This window comes from Marmota monax, unplaced genomic scaffold, assembly GCF_021218885.2.
Source record: "Marmota monax isolate L192 unplaced genomic scaffold, Marmota_monax_Labrador192_F-V1.1 WCK01_AAM20220418_F8-fsc00188, whole genome shotgun sequence".
NCBI classification, from domain to species: Eukaryota; Metazoa; Chordata; class Mammalia; order Rodentia; family Sciuridae; genus Marmota; species Marmota monax.
The window spans coordinates 796803-818049 of record NW_026692655.1 but is presented as its reverse complement, the minus strand read 5'-3'; the positions used below and the strand labels follow the sequence as shown (position 1 = coordinate 818049).

Sequence of the window (21247 nt, the reverse complement as noted above, 5' to 3'; positions counted from 1 at the left end):
TATAGTCAGGACTATTCTAAAATGGCACAGGCTTTCTCCTGAAGTAGTAAGATCCTCAACACTAGAGGCCATCAACTTGCTGGGGATATTATGGAACAGAGCTCTTCAAAGTGTAGCTCACTTACATTAGCATATTCTGGGGGGACTCTTTTTAAAATTAATTTATTTATTTTAATTAGGCATATATGACAGCAGAATGCATTTTGATTCATTGTACACAATTGAAGCACAACTTTTAATTTCTCTGATTGCACACAATGCAGGGTCACACCATATGTGCAGTCATACACATACCTAGGGTAATGATGTCCATCTCATTCCACCATCTTTCCTGCCCCCATACCCCCTCCCTTCCCTCCCTCCCCTTTGCCCAATCAGAGTTCCTCCATTTTTCCCATGCCTCCCCACTCCCCATTATGGATCAGCATTTATTTATAAGAGAGAACATTCAGCCTTTGGTTTTGGGGGATTGGCTTACTTCGCTTAGCATGATATTCTCCAACTCCATCCATTTACCTGGAAGTGCCATAATTTTATTCTCTTTTAATGCAGAGTAATAGTCCACTGTTTATATATACCACAGTTTCTTTATCCATTCATCTATTGAAAGGCATCTAGGTTGCTTGCACAGTTTATCTATTGTGAATTGAGCTGCTATGAACATTGATATGGCTGTGTTACTATAGTATGCTTATTTTAAGCCCTCTGGGTATAGGTGGGATAGTTGAGTCAAATGGTGGTTCCATTCCAAGTTTTCTAAGGAATCTCCATACTGCTTTCCAGATTGGTTGCACCAATTTGCAGTCCCACCAGCAATGTATGAGTGTACCTTTTCTGTGGGGACTCTTTTAAGGGGCAGTTTCCTAGAACCTATTCAAAACCCACTGAATAGAACCTATATGGATAGAACCTATCCAAATCTGAATCAAATTTCTGAGTGTGGGCCCAGAAATCTACCTTTTTATGCTACCAGGTGATTCTGATGTAAGATTCTGGCCCATAAATGAATTTTTGAGAATTTCTGCTCCAGAATAATAGGTGGAATTTGTTCCTTTTCATTTCCGAATCCCTATGATTCTATCATCCTAATCCTATAAGATACATATCTTTCCTGGGTATTTGCACTGCACAAGTGACATCCTAAAGACACATTATTTTTAAGTCACAAATCCATAATGACAGTTGACAGAGGGGATAATTGGGAGCAAGCAGATCACAAAAGCCGTTGTCAATCCTTCCTGTTGCTCTACCTGAAATGACAGCCTTAATGTCAAAATCCCTGGCTAATAAGACTTAGTGGTCCCATTCAATTTTATCTCAATTCCCTTGTATTCAAGGCTCAAATTTCTTAATGATAGCAGGAACCAAGAACAAAAGAGAAAAATACCCACTTAGCATTCTGGAGCTGGTGGGAGTACATCTCTGTCTTTTTTCTCTGGGTCATCTAAGACTCTCTGGAGTCCACTTGAAGCTTGTTATGCTCTCTGCCATTCCCATTTTCAGTCCTGAAGTGGAAAAAGTTGCTGTCCAAATGTCTTTAAGCACAAGTCAGTTCATGACAATCATTTCCTGCCAAAGCCTGGGGCTCTATCCCAAACTTGTCCTGGCCTCTAGTCCCTTGGATCTCCTTGTCTATGCTCACCCCTCAGATTCAGGATTGCAATTTCTAGGACATAATCACTCATTCAAAGATGTCTATAAAATTATATCAACTAGAGCATTATCAAAGTTAACAGAATAAGCTAACTCATATATGGCACTTGTTTCTTTTTCAAGTTTATTTAATCCTCATGAAACCCACGAGCTATATACTAAGATTGTACTGAGTTCACAGGCAAAGACGCTGAGGCTCTAAGATGCAAACTAACTCACTCAAAGTCACACAGTTACCCTAGATTTACACCCAGTGTCTCTAGAGCATGTGCTCTTAAAAACTTGTCCCACTGTCTTTCAGTAGCTGAAAACTATGGAAACAACCTGAGTGTACAAAAACAAGGAATTGGTTGAATAGGTTATGTAGCTCTCCTAAAATAGAATGTCATAAAATTATGCAAATGAATGTGCATAGAATTCTCATAATGTTTAGTAATATAAAAAGCATAGGGAATAAAATTCTGCTGGGCATTGTGGTACACACCTGCAATCCCAGCTTCTTGGAGGCTGAGGCAGGAGGATGGTGAGTTGAAGGTTGGCCTGGGCAACTGAGCTGGACCCTGTCTCAAAATATTTTTTTTTAAAAAGCTGGAGATGTAATTCAGTTGGAGAGCACTTGCCTAGCCTGTTCAAGGCCTGAGGGTCAACCCACAATACCACAAAATAAAACAGAACAGAAAGCTCTATTCCAGTCCATACTAAAAAAATGAAATAAAACAAAAAGCTATACTTCAGTTCCAGCAGCTCAGGCACTGACACTCAGAAGGAGTGGCAGTGCCAGGCACTGTGGCCTGCAGGCATCTACACATATCCTCCAAGCCACCAAGATGCCCAAGAGAAAGTCATCTCAGGCCAAGGGTGGTAAAGGAAGAGCCCAAGAGGAGATCAAGGTTGTCAGTTAATCCTGCTCCTGCAAAAGGAGAAACAAAGCCAAAAAAGGTAGCAGAAAAGAAATCTTTGCCCAAAACAGTATAAACAACAGAGAAAACAGGCTAAGCAGGCTAATTGAGTGACTAATGAAGAAAATAAAGATTTGCCTACAGAAAAAAAGAGAAACTAAAGTCCAGGAGAGTTCAGCCTCTGATGGAGCCAAAGAGAAATAAGCCAAAGGTGATTAATCACATATCATGTCTAACCAATGGTCCCATCTTGCATAATCCAGAGGATGTTTTGTAAAGTTTTTTTAGTAACTATAGAAACATTTTTTTAAAAAAGAGAATCTCACTTCATCTCATCTTTTAAGTATAATTTTTTTTCCAGAGGTGAGATCATCCACTGGTAGCTTCTTTTTTGCCACAACAAGAAAATCACGGATATTGAATTAGGAGAGGCTTTGACTGTCTTGGGTGTTGGCTTCACCTAGCATTGGTAGGAGGTTAATTTTATATTCTACAATACAAAGCATACTAAACTATTTAGAGTCATGGTCCTTCATTTTATGACTTGAATATTTTTAATTGTTTTTATTTCCATGTTGTTTTTAGTAGAATTATTTCCTAAAGAAAACCACTCCTTGATCATTGTCCTTGTGTTCTTTGTGACATCTTTGGTCATAATAGTCCAGTTTCTCAATAATTTTGCTAATGTACTGTGAAATATTTTTAAAATACTTCAGTATCAAATGTATATGATATAAAAATGTGTATTGGTGAGTCTTATGTAACAGCAGCATTTGAAGATATTGGTACTTGATATCCTCTTAAGGACAATTTGCCTCCAAAGTTGAAACTGGAAATTCACTGGAATAACTAAAAAAGAATCCCAATACAAGGCTTTTAGATTTTCGGTGCATGTGTTAAGAATTGTATACAAATTGAAATGTCTGCATACTGATTCTCAACACAATCAAAAAATCTGCATATAGAAAAAACCCCTGTATTCCATATGAGTGAACTTTGGATGAATGTGTATATGAAAGAAAACTAAAAGACATTCTTAGCAGGAAAGGCTTTCAGAGGTGGCTTGTATTGAACCAGGTTTGCAAAGCTATATAAGGGGCTGAGGCTGAGGTTGCAATCCCGTTGCCACTCATCATCCCCAGGTAACAAGGTCCAGAGTGGGCTCTGAGCTCAAGATGTTCAGCATTGACCGGTAGTCTAGAGATTGCCATTGAATTCTGACTCTGTTACTAATGACAAGGCTTACAGCCAAACTCCATTCCCTCTCTGGGCCTCAGTTTTCCCATTTGAACAAAGTTGTTAATAAAACCTTCTCTGACTCTCCCCTGAGCCAGACTAGAGATGCAAATCTCAAGTGAAAGGTTGAGCTGCAGGGCTCTTGAGTAAGCAAGTAAAATTGGCCTTCTCTACTGACCATTTACTGAATTCAACTAAGGTACTCCCTGCTGTGATTACGGGCCAGAGATTACTAAATGCTTTGAAGGTACATTCAGATCCAGCTTCATGGGCACGCAAGCAGTATTGTCACAAGTCCTCAATCAGAAAAGCATTACCTGAGGAATTAACCTCTGTAGTTCCATCTTGTAATGTTCAATAACATCTTTGAATTTAAGTGAAGTCCAAAGGAACAAGGACTAGCTGAGGACTTGGAGCTTTCTTTCATGCATGGCCCAGTCCTAAGGTAGGATCTCAGGTACCCCTAAGAGTCTGCACTTACCAGGCAAGTATCCTTGTACCTGAGGGAGGACATTAAATAGCAAATAAAAAATAGCATGATGAGCCAAGAAAGAGACCATGGGGAAAAAAAGGAAAAGTCTTTTTTCCTGCTTTTGAACAGGTATCTGACATTTTCATTTCACATTGGCACCGCCAAATTGAGTAGACAGCTATATGGATGCATGAATAGTAAATTCACAACATCCCTGTAAAGTTATGTGCTCACTTATTCCATTTTATAAGTGAGGAAGTGGAGTCCAGAGAGCTGACCCAGAAAACACAGCAGGAAATACCTTAGTTGGAATTTGAATCCTTATCAATTTGACCTCAGAGCTGGTGGTCTGAGCACTGTGCTATAGGAAATCAGAAAATGACATAAGAAAGCAGCTCCTTCAGAGTAGTGTCCCAGTGTCCTCTAGCCACAATCAAGGCTTCACTATTTGCACCATAGTTGGCCTCTCACCTGGACAGAGGAGGCACAGCCTACTTGGGTTTGTAAGGAAGTTAGGAAAGCCCTGAGACCTGAAAATATCTGCTGTCAACTGAGAGATGTTTGCCTGGTCCAAAGAGGAGGGCTTTATCTGTTGTGTGAGATGAAGGTGAGTGCCCCTCCCTGCAACAAAAAATTCCAAAGGTACATGTTTCAGCACAGCTACCTAAGGGTCAAATGACTGTGGACACTCCTCCTGACTTCCACAGCCCTCAGTTGCCCCATCTTAAAACGGGAATGGAACTACTTATGTAAAATTCCTTAAAAATCTGATAAAAATGGAAGGTGACATCATTGTTACTAGACACTGTATGACCTTGCCTGCATCAGCAAGGACCTGCTGATGAGATAGCTCTATTCATGATTTGTTTAAGGAAACTGAGGATAAGAAAGGAAAGCTAAAGGACTAAGGCAAGAAGCCCAGTTTCTTTACTCAGCCACCATGTAAGACAGAGAATGGCCAGCAGAATAGCAGAATGCTTTTTAAGCTGCAAAATATCCCCTGCCATCTTGTAGTCATAATCATAACTTAAATGAACAGAGTGAGCACTATGGCCAGGCAGGCACTGTGCCGAGAACATGTGTTCATCACCTCACCCGACCCCCTGAAGCAGGTACTACCCATTTTACAGATTAAAAAGATGCAGAAAGAGTGGACACACAGTTCACAGTTCACAGAAAGAGGTGGAGCCAGGCTCCAGAGTTCACTCTTGCTTGTCAACATTTTGCTGTTGTGCCTCCCTAGGATGAGTGAGCAAGGGAGGCTTGCAAGCCACTGTAGATTTTCTGTGGTCTCTGACGGCTGATGGGTCTACCCTCACTAAGTAGCTATAGTCCCTCACCCCAATCCCATTTGAGTGTCCATACAAACCCTGAAGATATAAAAGAATCAAGAACCTCCCTCCCAAAGTCTCATTGAACCCAAACAACTATGAGATGCAGAAGATACAAACTTCAACAGTCTTTGTTTTGTTTTTGCTACTCTGCATTCTCTCCTCTCTGACTTTGGGTCTTGGCATCTCTCTTCCACCTTCAACCTTTAGTGAATCCTGGTTTTCCTTTCTGTGGTTTCTGAACAGCACCCATTTCTTTTTCAGGTGAGCTCTATATGAATTTGAATGAGCCAGCACATAGGTGTTTTATCTTCCCACTGCCTGTATTTTAGGTAATCAAAAGAAACAAGCTAAGAATATGCATTCATCCAACAGGACTCTTCAGACAGCCTAATTTCTATTAGAGAGAAGGGGCTTATTTTTCACAATTAAGATATACTGGGAAGTCCTAAGTAGGTCACATCCCTTCCAAGAATGACAAATTATTCCATTACCCTCTCTGTAATGTCTGCTTCTCTCCCTCAACCTGCCCTATATCTTATCCTATATCCTGTAGGGCAAGATTAGCTATTCTTATTGCTTTACTACCTGCTGTACCTCACTCAGGTCAAAATTAACTGACTGAGTATTCATTCAAGCCATGGAGAATCCAAAGCTCTTGGCCCAATCTCCTCTTTTTGATGACTGAGAAATAAAAAGAAATTAATGTGGTGGTCATAAACATAAGCAGAACTAGGGTTGAATCCACTCCACCACCTTAGGCTAATGTGACCTTAGGCTAATGCCTTAATCTCTGCAGACCACAAGTGGAGATAGAAGAGTAGTTTTGGCTTTGTAGAGTTATTGTGAAGACCATGCTGTCTTTTCTATGCCAAGTCCTAGTGGTTCAGAATAATCTACCCAGATGCTTCCATATAAAGTACCTCAGTATAAATCCTGTGAGGTAGAGGCTAAGCCAAGACCAAACTACATTAGAACCCAACTGTCCCGGGTAGCTACTGTCAAAACCTTTGTTTAGCTCTTATTTAATCTGAAGAGTTTTCATTGCCTGTTTGAATCAGGATATGGCTTTAATGATATTAGGAACAATTCTGCAAGCATCTTTTCTATTGAATTGGTGGATTTCAATAAAAAATGATAGGAATCCATTACAAAACTTCAAAACCCTCCTGCACTATCTCATCCCACTTACAAACCTGCTACCAAAGCACTTGCCTAGTAAGAGGCAGATTGAGCCCACCTGCCACCTCTACAAGAGTCCCTGTGATGAGGACATGAACCACTGGGTTTTTGTTAAATTCTCCCAGAAAGTGGGTAACACTTCTTGATTCTTTGGTTCCCTTGGCCCAAAGCTCTCCTCCTTTTTTTAAAGTTAAAATATTTATTGAGATGATAGTAGATTCCCACAGAGAAACAGATAATCTGTGTATTCTTTACTCAATTTCCCCCAAAGGTCACATCTTACAAAACTAAAGTAGTTTCACAACCCAGATACTGGCATTGATAATGATCCACTGATCTTACTCAGATTCCTTAGTTTTCCTTGTTCTCATTTGTGGGGTACTTGTGTGTCTGCATTTAAATTTACACCACCATGTATAGGTTTGTGTCAATCACAGCAAAGACACTCCATCTCCAGATCCCTCCTGTTGCCCTTTTAAAACCACACCTATCGTCTTCCTTTCCCACCCCATCCCTAACCCTGGAAACTATTACTCTATTCTCCATTTATATCATTTTTTCATGTTAGTTATATAAATGGGAATTGTACAGTATGTAACCTTTTTGTGATTAGATTTTTCTTTCACTCTACATAATCCCCTGAGATTCATCCAAGTTCTTACATGTACCAATGTGTTCCTTTAATTGCTGAGAGCAATCCATGGTATGGACATACCACAAACTGTTTAATCATTTAAGAGCTGCATCATTTCCAGCGTGGGGCTATTACAGAGTTGCTATGCACATTCATGTTCTCCTCTTCCCTTTGTCACTAATTGATACAGATGCTCCTACTTCACTGAGGTCCTTGTTCCTGTTGTGGCAAATATGACTTGTCACCATGTTATCTTTTCTATGCCAAGTCCTAGTGGTTCTGAATAATCTGCCAAGATGCTTCCATATAAATATTATCACTAGATAAGCACCTCTGGGCCTTTTACTTTAAAGGAATAAAACAGAACAAACATGAGTTTGGGAACCACACAACCAAGGCTCATACTGCAGAGGCTCTGCCACATATACTTGTGAAATTTGAAAGTCACTTAACCCTCTCAATCTGCTTCATAGTGATCATAATAAAATATTTGTTGCTAAGATTTCTTTACTGGAAGTTTATGGTCAGTGTAACATAATGGATAGAAGCAGGAACTCTGATACCAAGCTATCTGGCTTTGAATTCTGGCCCCATCACTTTAGGCTCTGTGACCTTGGGCAAGTTACTTAACCTCTGTGTACCTGTTTTTCCATCTGTAAGTGGCATGTTAATAATACCTGTCCTGTGGACTTGTTATTAAGAATAAATACAGGTAATCAGTACATATAATACATGTTCAGAACAGTGTCTAACATGCAGTGCTCATTAAGCATTAGCTCATATTGCTATACAGCAGGCACTATTATGCACTTTGCAGATAATTTAATCTAAGAATGACTTTATAATGCAACTATTGTTAAGAGATTGTTTTTATAGAAAATAAAATTGAATTTAAGAAAGTAAGTCATACTGGATGACACAGTGGTGCACACGTGTAATCCCAGCGGCTCGGGAGGCTGAGGCAGGAGGATCTCAAGTTCAAAGCCAGCCTCAGCAACTCAGCAAGACTCTGTATCAAAAATTTTAAAAAGGAAAAAAAAAAAACAAATGCTGGGGATGTGGATCAATGGCTAAGGGCCTCTGGGTTCCATTCCTGGTACAAAAAAACAAAACAAAACAAAACAAAAAAGTCACTTCCCCATTGTCATATGGCTTAGAAAACAAGGGAGCCAAGATTCATATATAAACCTGTCTTTGCACCATCCTGCAGCCCTGCCTCCCAGAGCAGCTATGAGGATTAAAGAGAAAAGTGTATTTAGTCTGTGGTGCTGTCTTTTCAAACTGCTCCATGTGTTGTTTCCTCTTTTAGCTATTGGTGGTTGATGAACAGCAGACGGTTTCATAGTGCTATACACAGTAAAAAATGGCCCTTTAAAATATAAACCACAAAACTAAAAGTAGCAAGGGCTGGGGATATAGCTCAGTTGGAAGAGTGCTTGCTCAAGGCCCTGAATGAATAAAAGTAGCAATTTGAGGGTACTGATGGATGCATCTGCAAACATTTGCTGTGCTGAACTAACTCAACAATCACAATCAGATTTGAGACTAATTCATCCAACAGAGTCATAATTCATTGTAACAGCAGCTGCCTCACTTCCTACCTCAGAGGACATTGCAACTACAAGGTAAAGACTGCTCAGACAAGTAGCACCAGCACAAACTCCCATGGGACATTCTGCATTTTGCTTCCCCAGCATCAAATCCAGTGTCAGGGAAGCTGTATCCACAAAATATGCAGAACTCTGGTGTGATTCTGGCCTCATGGAGGCCCAGACTGGGATCAGAAGACCTGGGTGCAGGTCCCAGCTGAGCCCACCACCAGTTGTACAACTTCAGGGAGTCACTTCCTCTTATGAGGCCTCACTGTGGATAGCTGTGAACCAGGAGTTTCAACCCAATGTACTCTCTGCTGGTACAAAAGCACCACATTATCTTTTTTCTTTTGCATTTATTCTTTTACTTCTTTTTTTTTTTTTCTGGCCTCTCTTCTTTCTTTTCCTCCTTTTTTCTTTTTCTTTCAGCCAAACAACAAATACTTCCTACCATCGGCCAGACTATAATTCCAGAAAGCTGGGAATTCAATGGTGAGTAAGCTAAATACAGAAGTCACTTACGTGTCTGTTAAAAATGTTAGAATGTTAGAAATATATAATATTTGATTCTTTTTTGAAACTTTTGCTTCAACACAAGCTAACTATGCAGTTTGAGTAAGTCCCAATGACATGTGGGATAGGTAAATGAAGATCCAGCTGTAGTAAACACTTCAAAGTCCAATACTTTATTACAATACCTATGTAGGCTATTCAGGTTTAATCTGATTTGGTTGAAATTAATAGGCTCATTGCAACAGTTACCTAGGTGAAACTGGCAGATAAAAACTTTATGACAAACTACCTCCATTCCAATTTACAAATGTGCTTAAAACTTTTTAGTATATTGCTGCATTCACACTCAAGTTAGAAAAACGACTTAACTTCAGAATTAGTTTAAGAGCACAGCCATGGCCAGCATGTATGGAAAAGGACAAATGTGAGGCTGACAAGTAGAAACAGATGATGGTTTTCGCTTTTGTTTTTTTCATTCAGTTTGCAGTCTCTGTACAAGGGTAAGCCTATCAGAAATGTAAATATCTGGCGAGTTCAACATTGATTTGTGAGAGTGAAGTGATCATGGTACCTTTCTTTGTCTTTAACTCAAAACACAAGAGAGATAAGAGACTACTTGAACTGTTCTTTGTTGTAATTTTCCTGATAAGAAAAGTGATAGTTGAGACATGATGGGACTTTGGCCAGATGATATAATAACAAGCACGGATGGGGTCTCAAGTAAAATGGAGAAATGAGCAGACTGGTGCTTGGGGAGGCATCAGGATGCAGATGGGCAAGTCAGTGGGCAGGTTTTCAGAATTCCTCTTATGTATTAACCTGGGGCTTTGATGACATGTTAACTAAGAGGCATGAATATTTATAACATCGGCATTTCTGAATGCTTCATTTTTAAGCCTTCTATGAAAATGCACATATTATAGCACATAAAGTAAATGATGATTTTCATTCTTGACATTTGTGAAATATCACACTTATGAACAGTTCAATTATATTTTATTTTAAACATGTTATAAGATGGGGCAGAGCTCACAGAAAAGTTACTTGAATCATTAAAAACCACAAAGTTGGAGACCTTTTTTAAAAAGAATAGATATCAAAATATATTTTGGTTGTTGAAGAAAGAAAGAGGGCATAAGATCTAGAAGATAAAAGTTGTATTTAAAACCATGCTAAAGAACAAATTAAAACAAAGAAGAAAAATGTGTTAGAGGTTAAATCTTATTATAAATGAATATCACTTCTATGGGACACTATGACTTACTTTAACAATATTCAAACAACAAAAACCCTACTAACAAAAGAGCCTCAACACTCATTTAGGGTTGGTTGTGACAGAATTTGTCCTGCTTATGGGGTATGCATGAAAAACAACTTAAAAAGAATATCTAAAATATGAAACTGTTTCTCTAAATTGCACTTATTGGTCTTAAATACAGTTGAGGAGAGAATCACCTATGACTTGAAGCTTGTCATCAAGGGATACAGGAGTCATTTAAAGCCAAAGGGGAATCTGTTATACTTTGTTCATTTGCCTGAAAAAGTATAATACTGCAAGTTTCTCCTCAATGTCAAATATCTACTGAGAATTAAAGAGTAAATGAAACTTCCTAGCCATTTCCAAGAATCACATGATACAGGGTAATCATTTTAGAGTTTATATATGCTCAGTTTTCTTAAAGCCATAGATTTTATTCTAGAAAGGAGAAAGTACATGGCATTAATAAACCAAGTATGTCATAAATTCTAGAATGCCAAATTAAGGGATTTTTCCTCCTGTTTTTTACAACAATTTTATCCATGGGCTACAGATTATATCCATGAGAAAATTTTTAGTGTTTTGCAGCATGTCAAAAATAGATCAATATTTTTGCCTGAGTGTCCCACTAAAACTTTACCTAGAGCTTATATTCTTGGACTTTCCACAAAGTGTTTTTTCAAATAATATGTCAATAACTGGGAATAGTGTGAGGATTTGAATACTTCAGCCAAGTGAAGAAACAAACTTCCTCTTTAAACCTGTTCTCCTGCCTGAATTTTTATATATTAAAATAACCTTCCTCATTCATTTCTGCAGGGGTACCCTGAAGAAAGTGGCACTTCTTAGCCATCACAAATCTCAGGTCAAATCTTCTCTATTCTTCAATGTTCTGGCAAAGGCCTCTGGACTTGTAGCTCCTGCCTGGGTAATTCCGTCCTGTTCTCAATGAGAGAGATTTGCAGCACAGGTAAGAGTAGCTGAAAGGCATCCTGGATGTAAGAGGCACTATTTGATGCCTGGGGGGGATTGAAAAAACAAGAAAAAGAAAACAATCACAGTCACGTAAAATAAATATAAGATAATAAAACAAATCAATATTTGTAATCTAAATGAATTTGTAGCCGGCCAAGTAAGATCACAGACCTTACTACTGCAGTACACTCTATTTTAGAGAAAAAAAACCTAATTCTTGAGATGATACCACAGTACCAAAAAAGAATTTAGCATTTTTTTTCCCAATTTGCCTATCAGAAATGGTAGCTGTTTGATATCCTGCTCAAACTTGGCATGCAACGTTTATTTATTCCTTAATTGAGTGGGTAGTTTCTGTCACAGCACTGTAGTCAATTACTGAAAGATGCTTTCAGGAATCTATGAATGAATCCTGCACTATGGAATTTCCAGCCCATTATGGTAGCTCTTCTTCGATGGCCTCAATGCAATCATTAATACAAGAGAACTGCTCACAAACATAAACAAGGAACACTGCTTTAAAGATGAAACAGTATAGATAGAAATGTCTGTTTGTGAGAAGCACTATGAAATCATTATGCTCAGAGTTTGCCAGACTTCATTTATATCTAACAAGCTCTCACCTTCCAGAATAATAACAACAGATACTTCATTACACTAAGATAAAATTGTATTACTTCAAAGACAAAAGTGTTTCAAATCTGTAAGCAAAAACAATCAACTAAAAAAGAAAAAACAAGAGGCAATTCATATCAAGTAAGATCATCTTTTCTGGATTTATCATTGTCTAGTACTTTGATATAAACTTCAATGTGACATTTGACAATACATTTTCCAGCCAAAACACCCCAAAGATCATCTGGTTAGATCTCTTATTTTGCACTTAAAAATAATAAGGTTACCAAGAAGGGCAAATTTCTGATTCAGTGTTATACAGCAAGTCAAAGATAATCAAGGACAGGACTGTGCTGTTGGTTTGCAAAGTTCTTTCAACTCTGCCACTCTGCCATTTACTAAATCTCAAAATTATCCTTTAAAAAATTGTTTAAGCCGAGCTTGGTGGCACACACCTGTAATCCCAGCAGCTCAAGAGGCTGAGGCAGGAGGATCGAGGGTTCAAAGCCAGCCTCAGCAAAAGCAAGGCACTAAGCAACTCTGAGACCCTGTCTCTAAATAAAATACAAAATAGGGCTGGGGATGTGGCTCAGTGGTCAAGTGCCCCCTAGTTCAATACCCAGTACCAAAAAAAAAAGAAAATTGTTTAAGTGATCAAAAGAGTTCCTCAGACTGCTTAAATAAAATTGTGTAGTTAAGAAACTAAAAGTATTTCTTTAATGGTAATTTTTAAATAATTTAAAACTGGAGAATAGTCTAGTAGTATTAAAAAATTCATATTTAAAACCTAACCAATTATCAATATTTTTGTCTTCCCTACTCTAAGATAAATAATATGTCTTAAACAGATCATCAAAAGTCTAAAGTTGCCTTTACAATTAATTTACAAGACAACAGTTCTTCAAACATGGTATCCAGAAACCATCCCTAGGGAGGCAATACAAATCAGTCATGGGATGCTTGCACACCATCCCTTTCCAGAGACTTAAACCCTCCATGAGGATTATGTAAACATAGGTACCTATTAGACAAAAAAAAAAATTAAGATTGTTTGGAAAGGAAATGACAAAATGTTTTGTTTGAAACACCTCTCCTGCATAAGCTTTAGTCCTTTAGAAAGTAGTGCTTGCCTATTTCATCCCTTCATGTTTACCAGCTGGTCTCCAGAAGTAATTTCATTACTGGAAATTATATGTTAAGCTGTCAAGGGAAAGGGACTAAAAAAGGACAGCCAATTGCTCCTACCAATCCACATTATCCTGCAGCTTCAACTTCTATGCCTTGCAATAAAATACACATCAAACATACACCACTTTGTCCATATCTGCACCAAACTACTAATCTGGTGAAAAAAACCCCAAAAAAGTCAAAAGCTAAAGACTTAATAAGAGTTAATAAATACAAAATGCCTTTGGAATCATAGACTTAAAAACAATTATTACTAACCTCTAGAAAGACTGCAGTGATTAATGGATTCAGGACATCTGCCTTTTCTTTAATCTAGAATAAAGGATACAATGTTGTCAGAAGATAACCTTAAACAACAGGTAGAATATAATCCCACTTTGAAACACACAAATATAAACATAGGATATCTGGATTGAGAGAAAGGAAAATTTCACCTCTGGAAAGTGAAATTTTAAGTGCTTTTAATTTTCTCTATACTCTCTGCTATCCAAATTGGGATTACTTTTCTTGGTAGGTTTTTTTGTTTTGTTTTGTTTTTTTGGTGGTGCTGGAGATTGAACCCAGGACCTTGTGCATGTGAGGCAGGCACTCTATCAACTGAGCTATACCCCCACCCTCTTTATAGTTTTTTTTTATATAAATTTTTAAAAGTACCCACATTCTGTATGAGACAGTGGGAAAGGTACATCTGACCACAAACTTTTAGAAAAATTTGAAAACAAAACGTATATAGAACATGTGTTCAAAAAAAGTTTTTTTTTTTTTTTTTTAAAGACAGGCTGTTTGGAAAAATCTCATTTCATGCAAATAAATAGTGCAAATATAATACATGTGTTAGTACTTTATAGCTGATTCACTTTGTTAAAGTACAAAACACTGTGGCTTATACAATTAATTTCAGGAAACCAGAGATCTTTTAAAGAAAATACTAACTCTGGTTTGCACATACACTCTTACAAGAAATTTCCCCTACGTCTTAAGTGCCAAAATTCTTCTTCTCCCGTCATTCTTGTCTTCACAGGACCTCTGGCAAAATGCTGCCTCCCCCCTTCCCCAAGTCCAGCAGTTCCCTCCTTCTCCCCTCCTCTCTTAGACCACAGCAGCCAAATAAGGAACATTTTTATCCCATGACTTGGACCCCAAGGAACCCAAGTTTATGGTTTCAAATATATTTACCAAAAATACTAACATTATCTGGAACTGTCACACACACACACACACACACACACACACACACACACCACATTTTCAGAGCAAATCCCATTAAGCAATTTCATTCCATATTAAGTATTTTCTATAGCACAACTAAACATTTTTAATTTTTCAGCAAATAGAAACAAAATACTAAAAAGAGAGAGAAGAGCTATATTCTAAGATTACCCTTATGAATAATCTAATCTCAAATTTAAGAATTTGGGCCATGTTCTTAATTAAAACAAATTTAGGGCCCCATAGTAACTTTGCCACCACACTTCATACTTACTATAAAGTTTTTTTCATTTACTTGATTAAAATGCCCTTGATAAGTTATGCAACCAACCTAGGAGTCTGTAAGAGACGAATGGATGAAGGAAATGTGGTGTATATACACATTTCATAAAGAAGAATGAAATTATCGGAAAATGGATGGAACAGAACTGGAGAATATGCTGAGTGATATAAGCCAGACTCAGAAAGTCAAAGATTGAATATTTTCTCTCATATGTGGAAGCTAAAGAAAATAAAAAGGAATAAAAAAGGGATATCATGAAAATGGAAGGGAGATAAAGACAGTAGAAGGGAATTGAAAGGGAGAAAGAGAAAGGAATGGGGAGCAAAATCTACTCAATTATGCTGAGTCCTTAAGAGTTTACCACAATGAATCCAGAATTTATATGTAATTATAATGCTCTAATTAAAAAATAATAACAGAAGAAAGAACAGTAAAATAGAACAAAGGGATCAGTAGGATAGAGGAGGGGAGGTACTGGGGAATAAAACTGATCAGATATGTGCCTGTATGAATAACGCAAAATGAATGTCACTATTAGGTATAATAATACACCAATTAAAATGCCTTCATTTATCCTAATTCATGGTACATGCCTTCAGTAAATTTTTGTAATTCCAATTTAAAAAAAAAAAAAAAACAACTTTAATGTTAATTACAGCTCTCTCACTGGCTAGCAACTATACAATATGAATGTTACCAGTGTCTAATTAAGAAGCTATTCTTTAAAAGTCAGAGCAAAAAATTTGGGCTTGTTATTTTATTAAGGTCTATATTTTCAATACAGGTCTAGGAAGCACAAAGCATAATGAAGACTTCATAGAAGAGAGAACAAAAGAGTTTGTAAGAATAAGTTAGACATAACTTTAACTGACTCTAAAATTCATATGGAAATGCCTGGGGTCCAAATGATTAAAATGGCTTGGAAAAGAAAATATTTTTTTGAGGGGGGTGAGCAGGGGAAGTACTGGGAATTAAACCAGGGCCTAGCACAAACTAGGCAAGTACTCTACCACTGAGCTACATCACCACCCGTTTTTATTTTATTTTGAGATAGGCTCTCACTAAGTTGCCCAGGTTGGCCTCAAACTTGTAATCCTCCTGCTTCACTCTCCTGAGTAGCCTACCCAGCTAGAATCATACTTTTTGATTCAAAGTTACATTAATTAAGACAACATAGTATTCACATAAGGATACTCACATAGTAATCAACATAATATAAATGAGAGTCCAGAAAGGGGCCAAGACAATTAAATTGGTAAAAAGAATGGATCAGACAACAGATCAGACACCAGAACTAAAACAAAACTTTTAGAAGAAAGCACAAAAGTAAGTCTTCATGATTTCTTAGATACTATAACACAGAAAGCACAAGTGATAAAAGAGAATACTGGGAATCTGATTTCATCGAGATTTTTAAACTTTTGTGCAAAAGACACTATCAAGAAAGTGAAACCACAATCCATGGCTGAGAGAAAATATCTGGTAAGAAACTTACATTCAGAAAAAAAGAACTCCTATACATTAATAATAAAAAGAAAGAACAGTCCAATTAAAAAAAAAAATAAGCCAGGTGAGCACAGTGGCATGCAAGTATAGTCCCAGCTACTTAAGAGGTTGGGGCAGGAGGGTCACTTCAGCCCATGAGTTTAGGGTCAGCCTCGACAACACAGTAAGACCCCATCTCTTAAAACATGGGGGAAAAGTGCACCAAGGACTCGAGCAGACATTTCTCCAATGCTGCACAGGTGACCAACAAGTAAAAGATAATATGTTCAATATCATTAGCCATTAGAGAAATGCAAATCAAAGTTACAATGAGATACCACTTTATATACTAAAATGGTCAAAATTAAAAAGACAATAACAAGTGTTGATGAGGATGTAGAAAAAGGAGAACCCTTACATCACTGGTGACAATGCAATATTGTGCAGTCACTTTGGAAAGCAACTAGGCAGTTACTCAATGGGCTATTATTAACCATACAGCAGAGCAATCCACTTCTAACTACCCAAGAGAAATGAAAATGTTCATGCAAAAGGTCATATATGCTTGTTCATGACATTATTAATTACAGTCAGAAAGTGGAAATACACTAAATGTCTATCAAATGAAGATAAAAAAATGGGTATATATGTATGTATGTGTATACAGGTATACATATATACAAACACATAAATACATATGTACCTCCATAAAATTGAGTACTATGCACTAATAAAAATAAAATGCTAGGCTGGGGTTGTAGCTCAGTGGAAGAGCACTTGCGTAGCCTTTGTGAGGCACAGGGTTCTATTCTCAGCACTACATAAAAATAAATAAAATAAAGGTATAAAAAAATGAAATGTTGATTGAGATATGCTAAAACATGGACAGACCTCAAAAACATTATGCTAAATGAAGGAAATCAAGACACAAAATACCACATAATATATGATTTCATTTACATGAATTGTCCAAAATAAGAAAATTTACAAAGAAAGAAAATAAATTTGTATCACCAGGGATGGGGGAGTAAGGAAGAGAAAGAAATGAAGAGTGACTGCTAATATATTATGATTAGAAGGGGGGGATGATGAAAATGTTCTAAAATTCTATCATAATAATTACTGCACATTTCTGTAAATATACTAAAATCCATAGAATTGAATACTTGACACAGTTGAATTTTATAGCACATCAACTATATCTCAATTAAGCTGTTTAAAAAAACAGTTATATGACATTAGCCCATTCTTACCCCAGCAGTTGTTAGGCAGGTGGTAAACTCTTTAGACAGACAGGACAACTCTTTACACAATACAATTGTCATCCTAGAAAATAATGAAGAAAATCAGGAGGGTTCTTTTCTCTCTCACTCTCTAACACACTCTCTCTTTCTCTCTCTCTCTCTCTCTCACACACACACTCACTCTCTCTCTTTCTCTCTCTCTCTCTGTTACATTTAACAATTGTCATAAGAAAACAAATCACTTAGTTAAAGAAACGTGACACAAGAAACTTTCAAATGTATAAATATGCCTACATCAGCTTCCTAATGTAATTGGAGATCCATCTGAGCAGACATTCATGCTACAGGAAGAGAAAGTCCATGCCTTATAAAAACATTTCCCTACAAAATTCTCTAGAAAGTACTAGTTAAATCGAAGAAAATACCTAAAATGCATTAAAGGACACAATACTTAAAAGACCCAACATTCCATTTAGAAATATAATTAAAACAGAAAATGTTTATGGAAAGTCTTCTATATGCCAGGCACTATTTTAAGCACTGGAGATGTGTCAGTAAAGTACTAGTTTGCATGGATTTGAACTTTCTTGCTAATTAAGAGGAAGACAGCATACAAACATTACACACACATATTTGAATATGTATACATATGTATAAACACATGTATATATGTTACTAGGTAGTGATATGAGCTACATAAAGCAGATAATAATGACTAGAAAATGATGAGAGATGCTATTTTAGACTACGATGAAGAAAGGTGTCTTTGAGAAGGTGGCATTTGAGTAGAAAGCTGAATTCTGTACAGGTATGAGATATGCCTGGAAGAACAATCAGAGTAGCAAGAACAGCGACTTTTCACACGATCACAGCTGCGTCACTCTCATCCTTAAGGGTGTTCAAGACAAAACAAAAAAATCCCCCCATGGGATGTCATAGAGGGACCATGCTGCTGCTGCTGAAGAGGCCAGTCTGGAGAATATCAGTAGCCATTCCCAATTCTAACACATCGGACATTTTTTTTCATAATAAAAATTCTCATTTAAATAAGGAGATCTATTTAGAAACTACTGGGCCTTTTTTCTTCCTCCTGTGATTACTTAACATTATATTTTGAATACTTTTTTCTCAAGATCAGTAATAAGGTCAGAAAAAAAGAATGGATGTGTGACATAGTCAGACCTATGTCTAAATCGTAGGTTGCACAACCTGTGCAGATTACTTAACTTTTCTGAGTCTGCATTTCCTCTTTGTTAAAGCTGAACTAATCCCTTGGGTTACTGTAAAAATCAGAATACATGTGAATCCCGCAGCATGGTGCCTACATATAATTAGCACTCAATAACTAAAAACTCAAGTTCTTAGAACTATTTTCTGTTTCACTTATGTCAAATTCCATTCCTATTCACACTAACAATCTGCAAAATGCAGTTTTCAGAGCATGAGTTGGTTAATAAAAAAGGGCAGGTTTATAATACAATAGTTCAGTAAAAAGAAACACTTAAAATGAAAAAACTTTTACTATGCAAATATTATATGATATAAATAGTACCTAGACGATATAGACATTTCTAAAAATTTTGGAAACTAATTTTATATAACTATCAGGCACCAATAAAAAAATCTGGAGGGGAGAAAAAAAAAAACTTTGGAAATTAAGCCAAGAAAACTCTTTCAGCAATTAGTGCCGTTTTATTTATGTATGTATGTATGCATATGTACATACGTACATACGTACTGGGGATTAAGCCACAGTCCCAGCCCTTTTTATCTTTAAGAGATATTCATTACACTTACTGGGAAAGAGTCTGGCTCCTTTCTATGGCTGTCACTTCCTGCTTCCCACCATGCAGAACTAACGCTGCTGTTTTGTGAAATAGTTCAATAGAGCAGGCAGTCAATTCTGCTAGGCTTCGAATTGCAAATGCATGGATATCCTGAATGGAAAAACAAAAGAAAGCACAACAAAATAAAACATTAGGTTTTAGTTTTTTGTTTTTAATCTGCAAGGCAATGACACCACCTTGCTTCTTTCATTCTGAATAATTCAATATTTTGAGAGTAGAGTCACTCTTTAATAAGCTTTCTCATCTTCTTCCACAGTAGTGATGTACTTTTACAGCTACAGTCATGACTAAAAAATTCAAAAAAAAACAGAGGCTCCCCTAGAGTCGGGTGTGACTAAGTTTTGGCCAAAAGATTTACATTAAGCATCTGGTGGCCCTTTCTGGGAACTCTCCTTGGGACCAAACACACATGCACCCTTTTGTTGTATTTGTGCGCACGCTTACTTGCATTCTCTCTCTTTACTTCTGGGTTACTTCTAGTGCCTGAAACTAAGATACTACAATTTGGCTTCACGAGGTTGAAATGATGGATAGCAGTTCAACAAAACAGAAGGACACTGGGTCCTCAATTGTAATACCCACATCTCAAATCTATTAAAAAAAAAAAAAAGCTTAGTTGCTTTGTTTACCTCTATTGAATTTTTATTGACTTCTTCCGTATTTTCTGTCTCTGACTGTTTTTCTTCTTCTTCTTTCTTTGCTAATGGTGTGGTCGGAAATGCCCTGATCCATTCGTAGGCAGTACTTCTTGCCTAAATAAGGAAAGGTTATTGCACACCAGCAATTCAATTCAGCTCACCGAGATTATTCTGCACCTACCACGAAAACATTAGCATCCTGGAAGTCAGCACTCTTTTTCTCAGCTGATCATACCATCTAGTGTTGCAGTCCTTATCTTACTAGGCAAGAACTGTGGACACTTGGCACCGCGTACACTCATTTCTTTTCAAAATTCCCTTGATTCTTTGGCTTTTTATTTCCAACTGAGGTATAACTTACATATAATATGTGGGCTCTCTCTCGTCCAGCGAGGCGGTCCACAGAACAGGGTTGAGGAGACTGTGGCTGCAGAGTCACTAATCAAGACCTTCAGAGACCAAGCTGGAAGCAGGTCTGATTTTATCGCATAGTTACCATGGATATATACTCAGGCAGTAGCTAGGCAGATTATAGGCAGCCATCAACACAATTTCTTGCTAACTGTGATTGTATGTACTGATCCTACTTGGACAGTCCTTAAACATCATTATCTGGAATTCTTGCCTTTACTTTCTACATGTTTCACTTCACTTCCTGTCTTTGGGCATCTACATTCATTCTACTCCTATGACCAATCAAGGAGCAGGCCGTGGAGCAAGCCCTGGGACAGCAACACATGGCCTCACACCCAGGGATGTGCCTACGGGGTAAGAGGTCTGCCGCTCACACACCAAGCTCTAGGGAAGTGGCCTGCCACTCAGATGCCCTTAATGTATGCCATGTATGCAGTACTCCATGCATTTGTTCCCACAATAATAAAGTGTACAAATCTTCAGAGTACAGTTCAAAAAATATTACATGTGGGCTGGGGATTTAGCTCAGTGATGAAGCACTTGCCTAGCATGCACAGATCCTGGGTCCAATCACCACCA

The 21247-nt window shown here is 37.4% G+C and overlaps 1 protein-coding gene across 3 annotated transcripts in view; it reads right to left on the bottom strand.

Moving 5' to 3' along the window:
* Positions 1 to 9659: 9659 nt before the first annotated feature.
* Positions 9660 to 21247, bottom strand: part of Fam114a2 (family with sequence similarity 114 member A2) — a 32971-nt gene continuing 21383 nt past the window's right edge. For all 3 annotated transcript variants that reach the window (XM_046446394.2, XM_058579910.1, XM_046446393.2), the window contains 5 exons: positions 20246 to 20368; positions 19567 to 19706; positions 17779 to 17851; positions 13807 to 13860; positions 9660 to 11789 (listed from right to left, as the gene is read on the bottom strand). In XM_046446394.2, the coding sequence (XP_046302350.1) occupies positions 11655 to 11789; positions 13807 to 13860; positions 17779 to 17851; positions 19567 to 19706; positions 20246 to 20368 (525 nt within the window). In that variant the 3' untranslated portion in view covers positions 9660 to 11654. The remainder of the gene's footprint in view (positions 11790 to 13806; positions 13861 to 17778; positions 17852 to 19566; positions 19707 to 20245; positions 20369 to 21247) is intronic.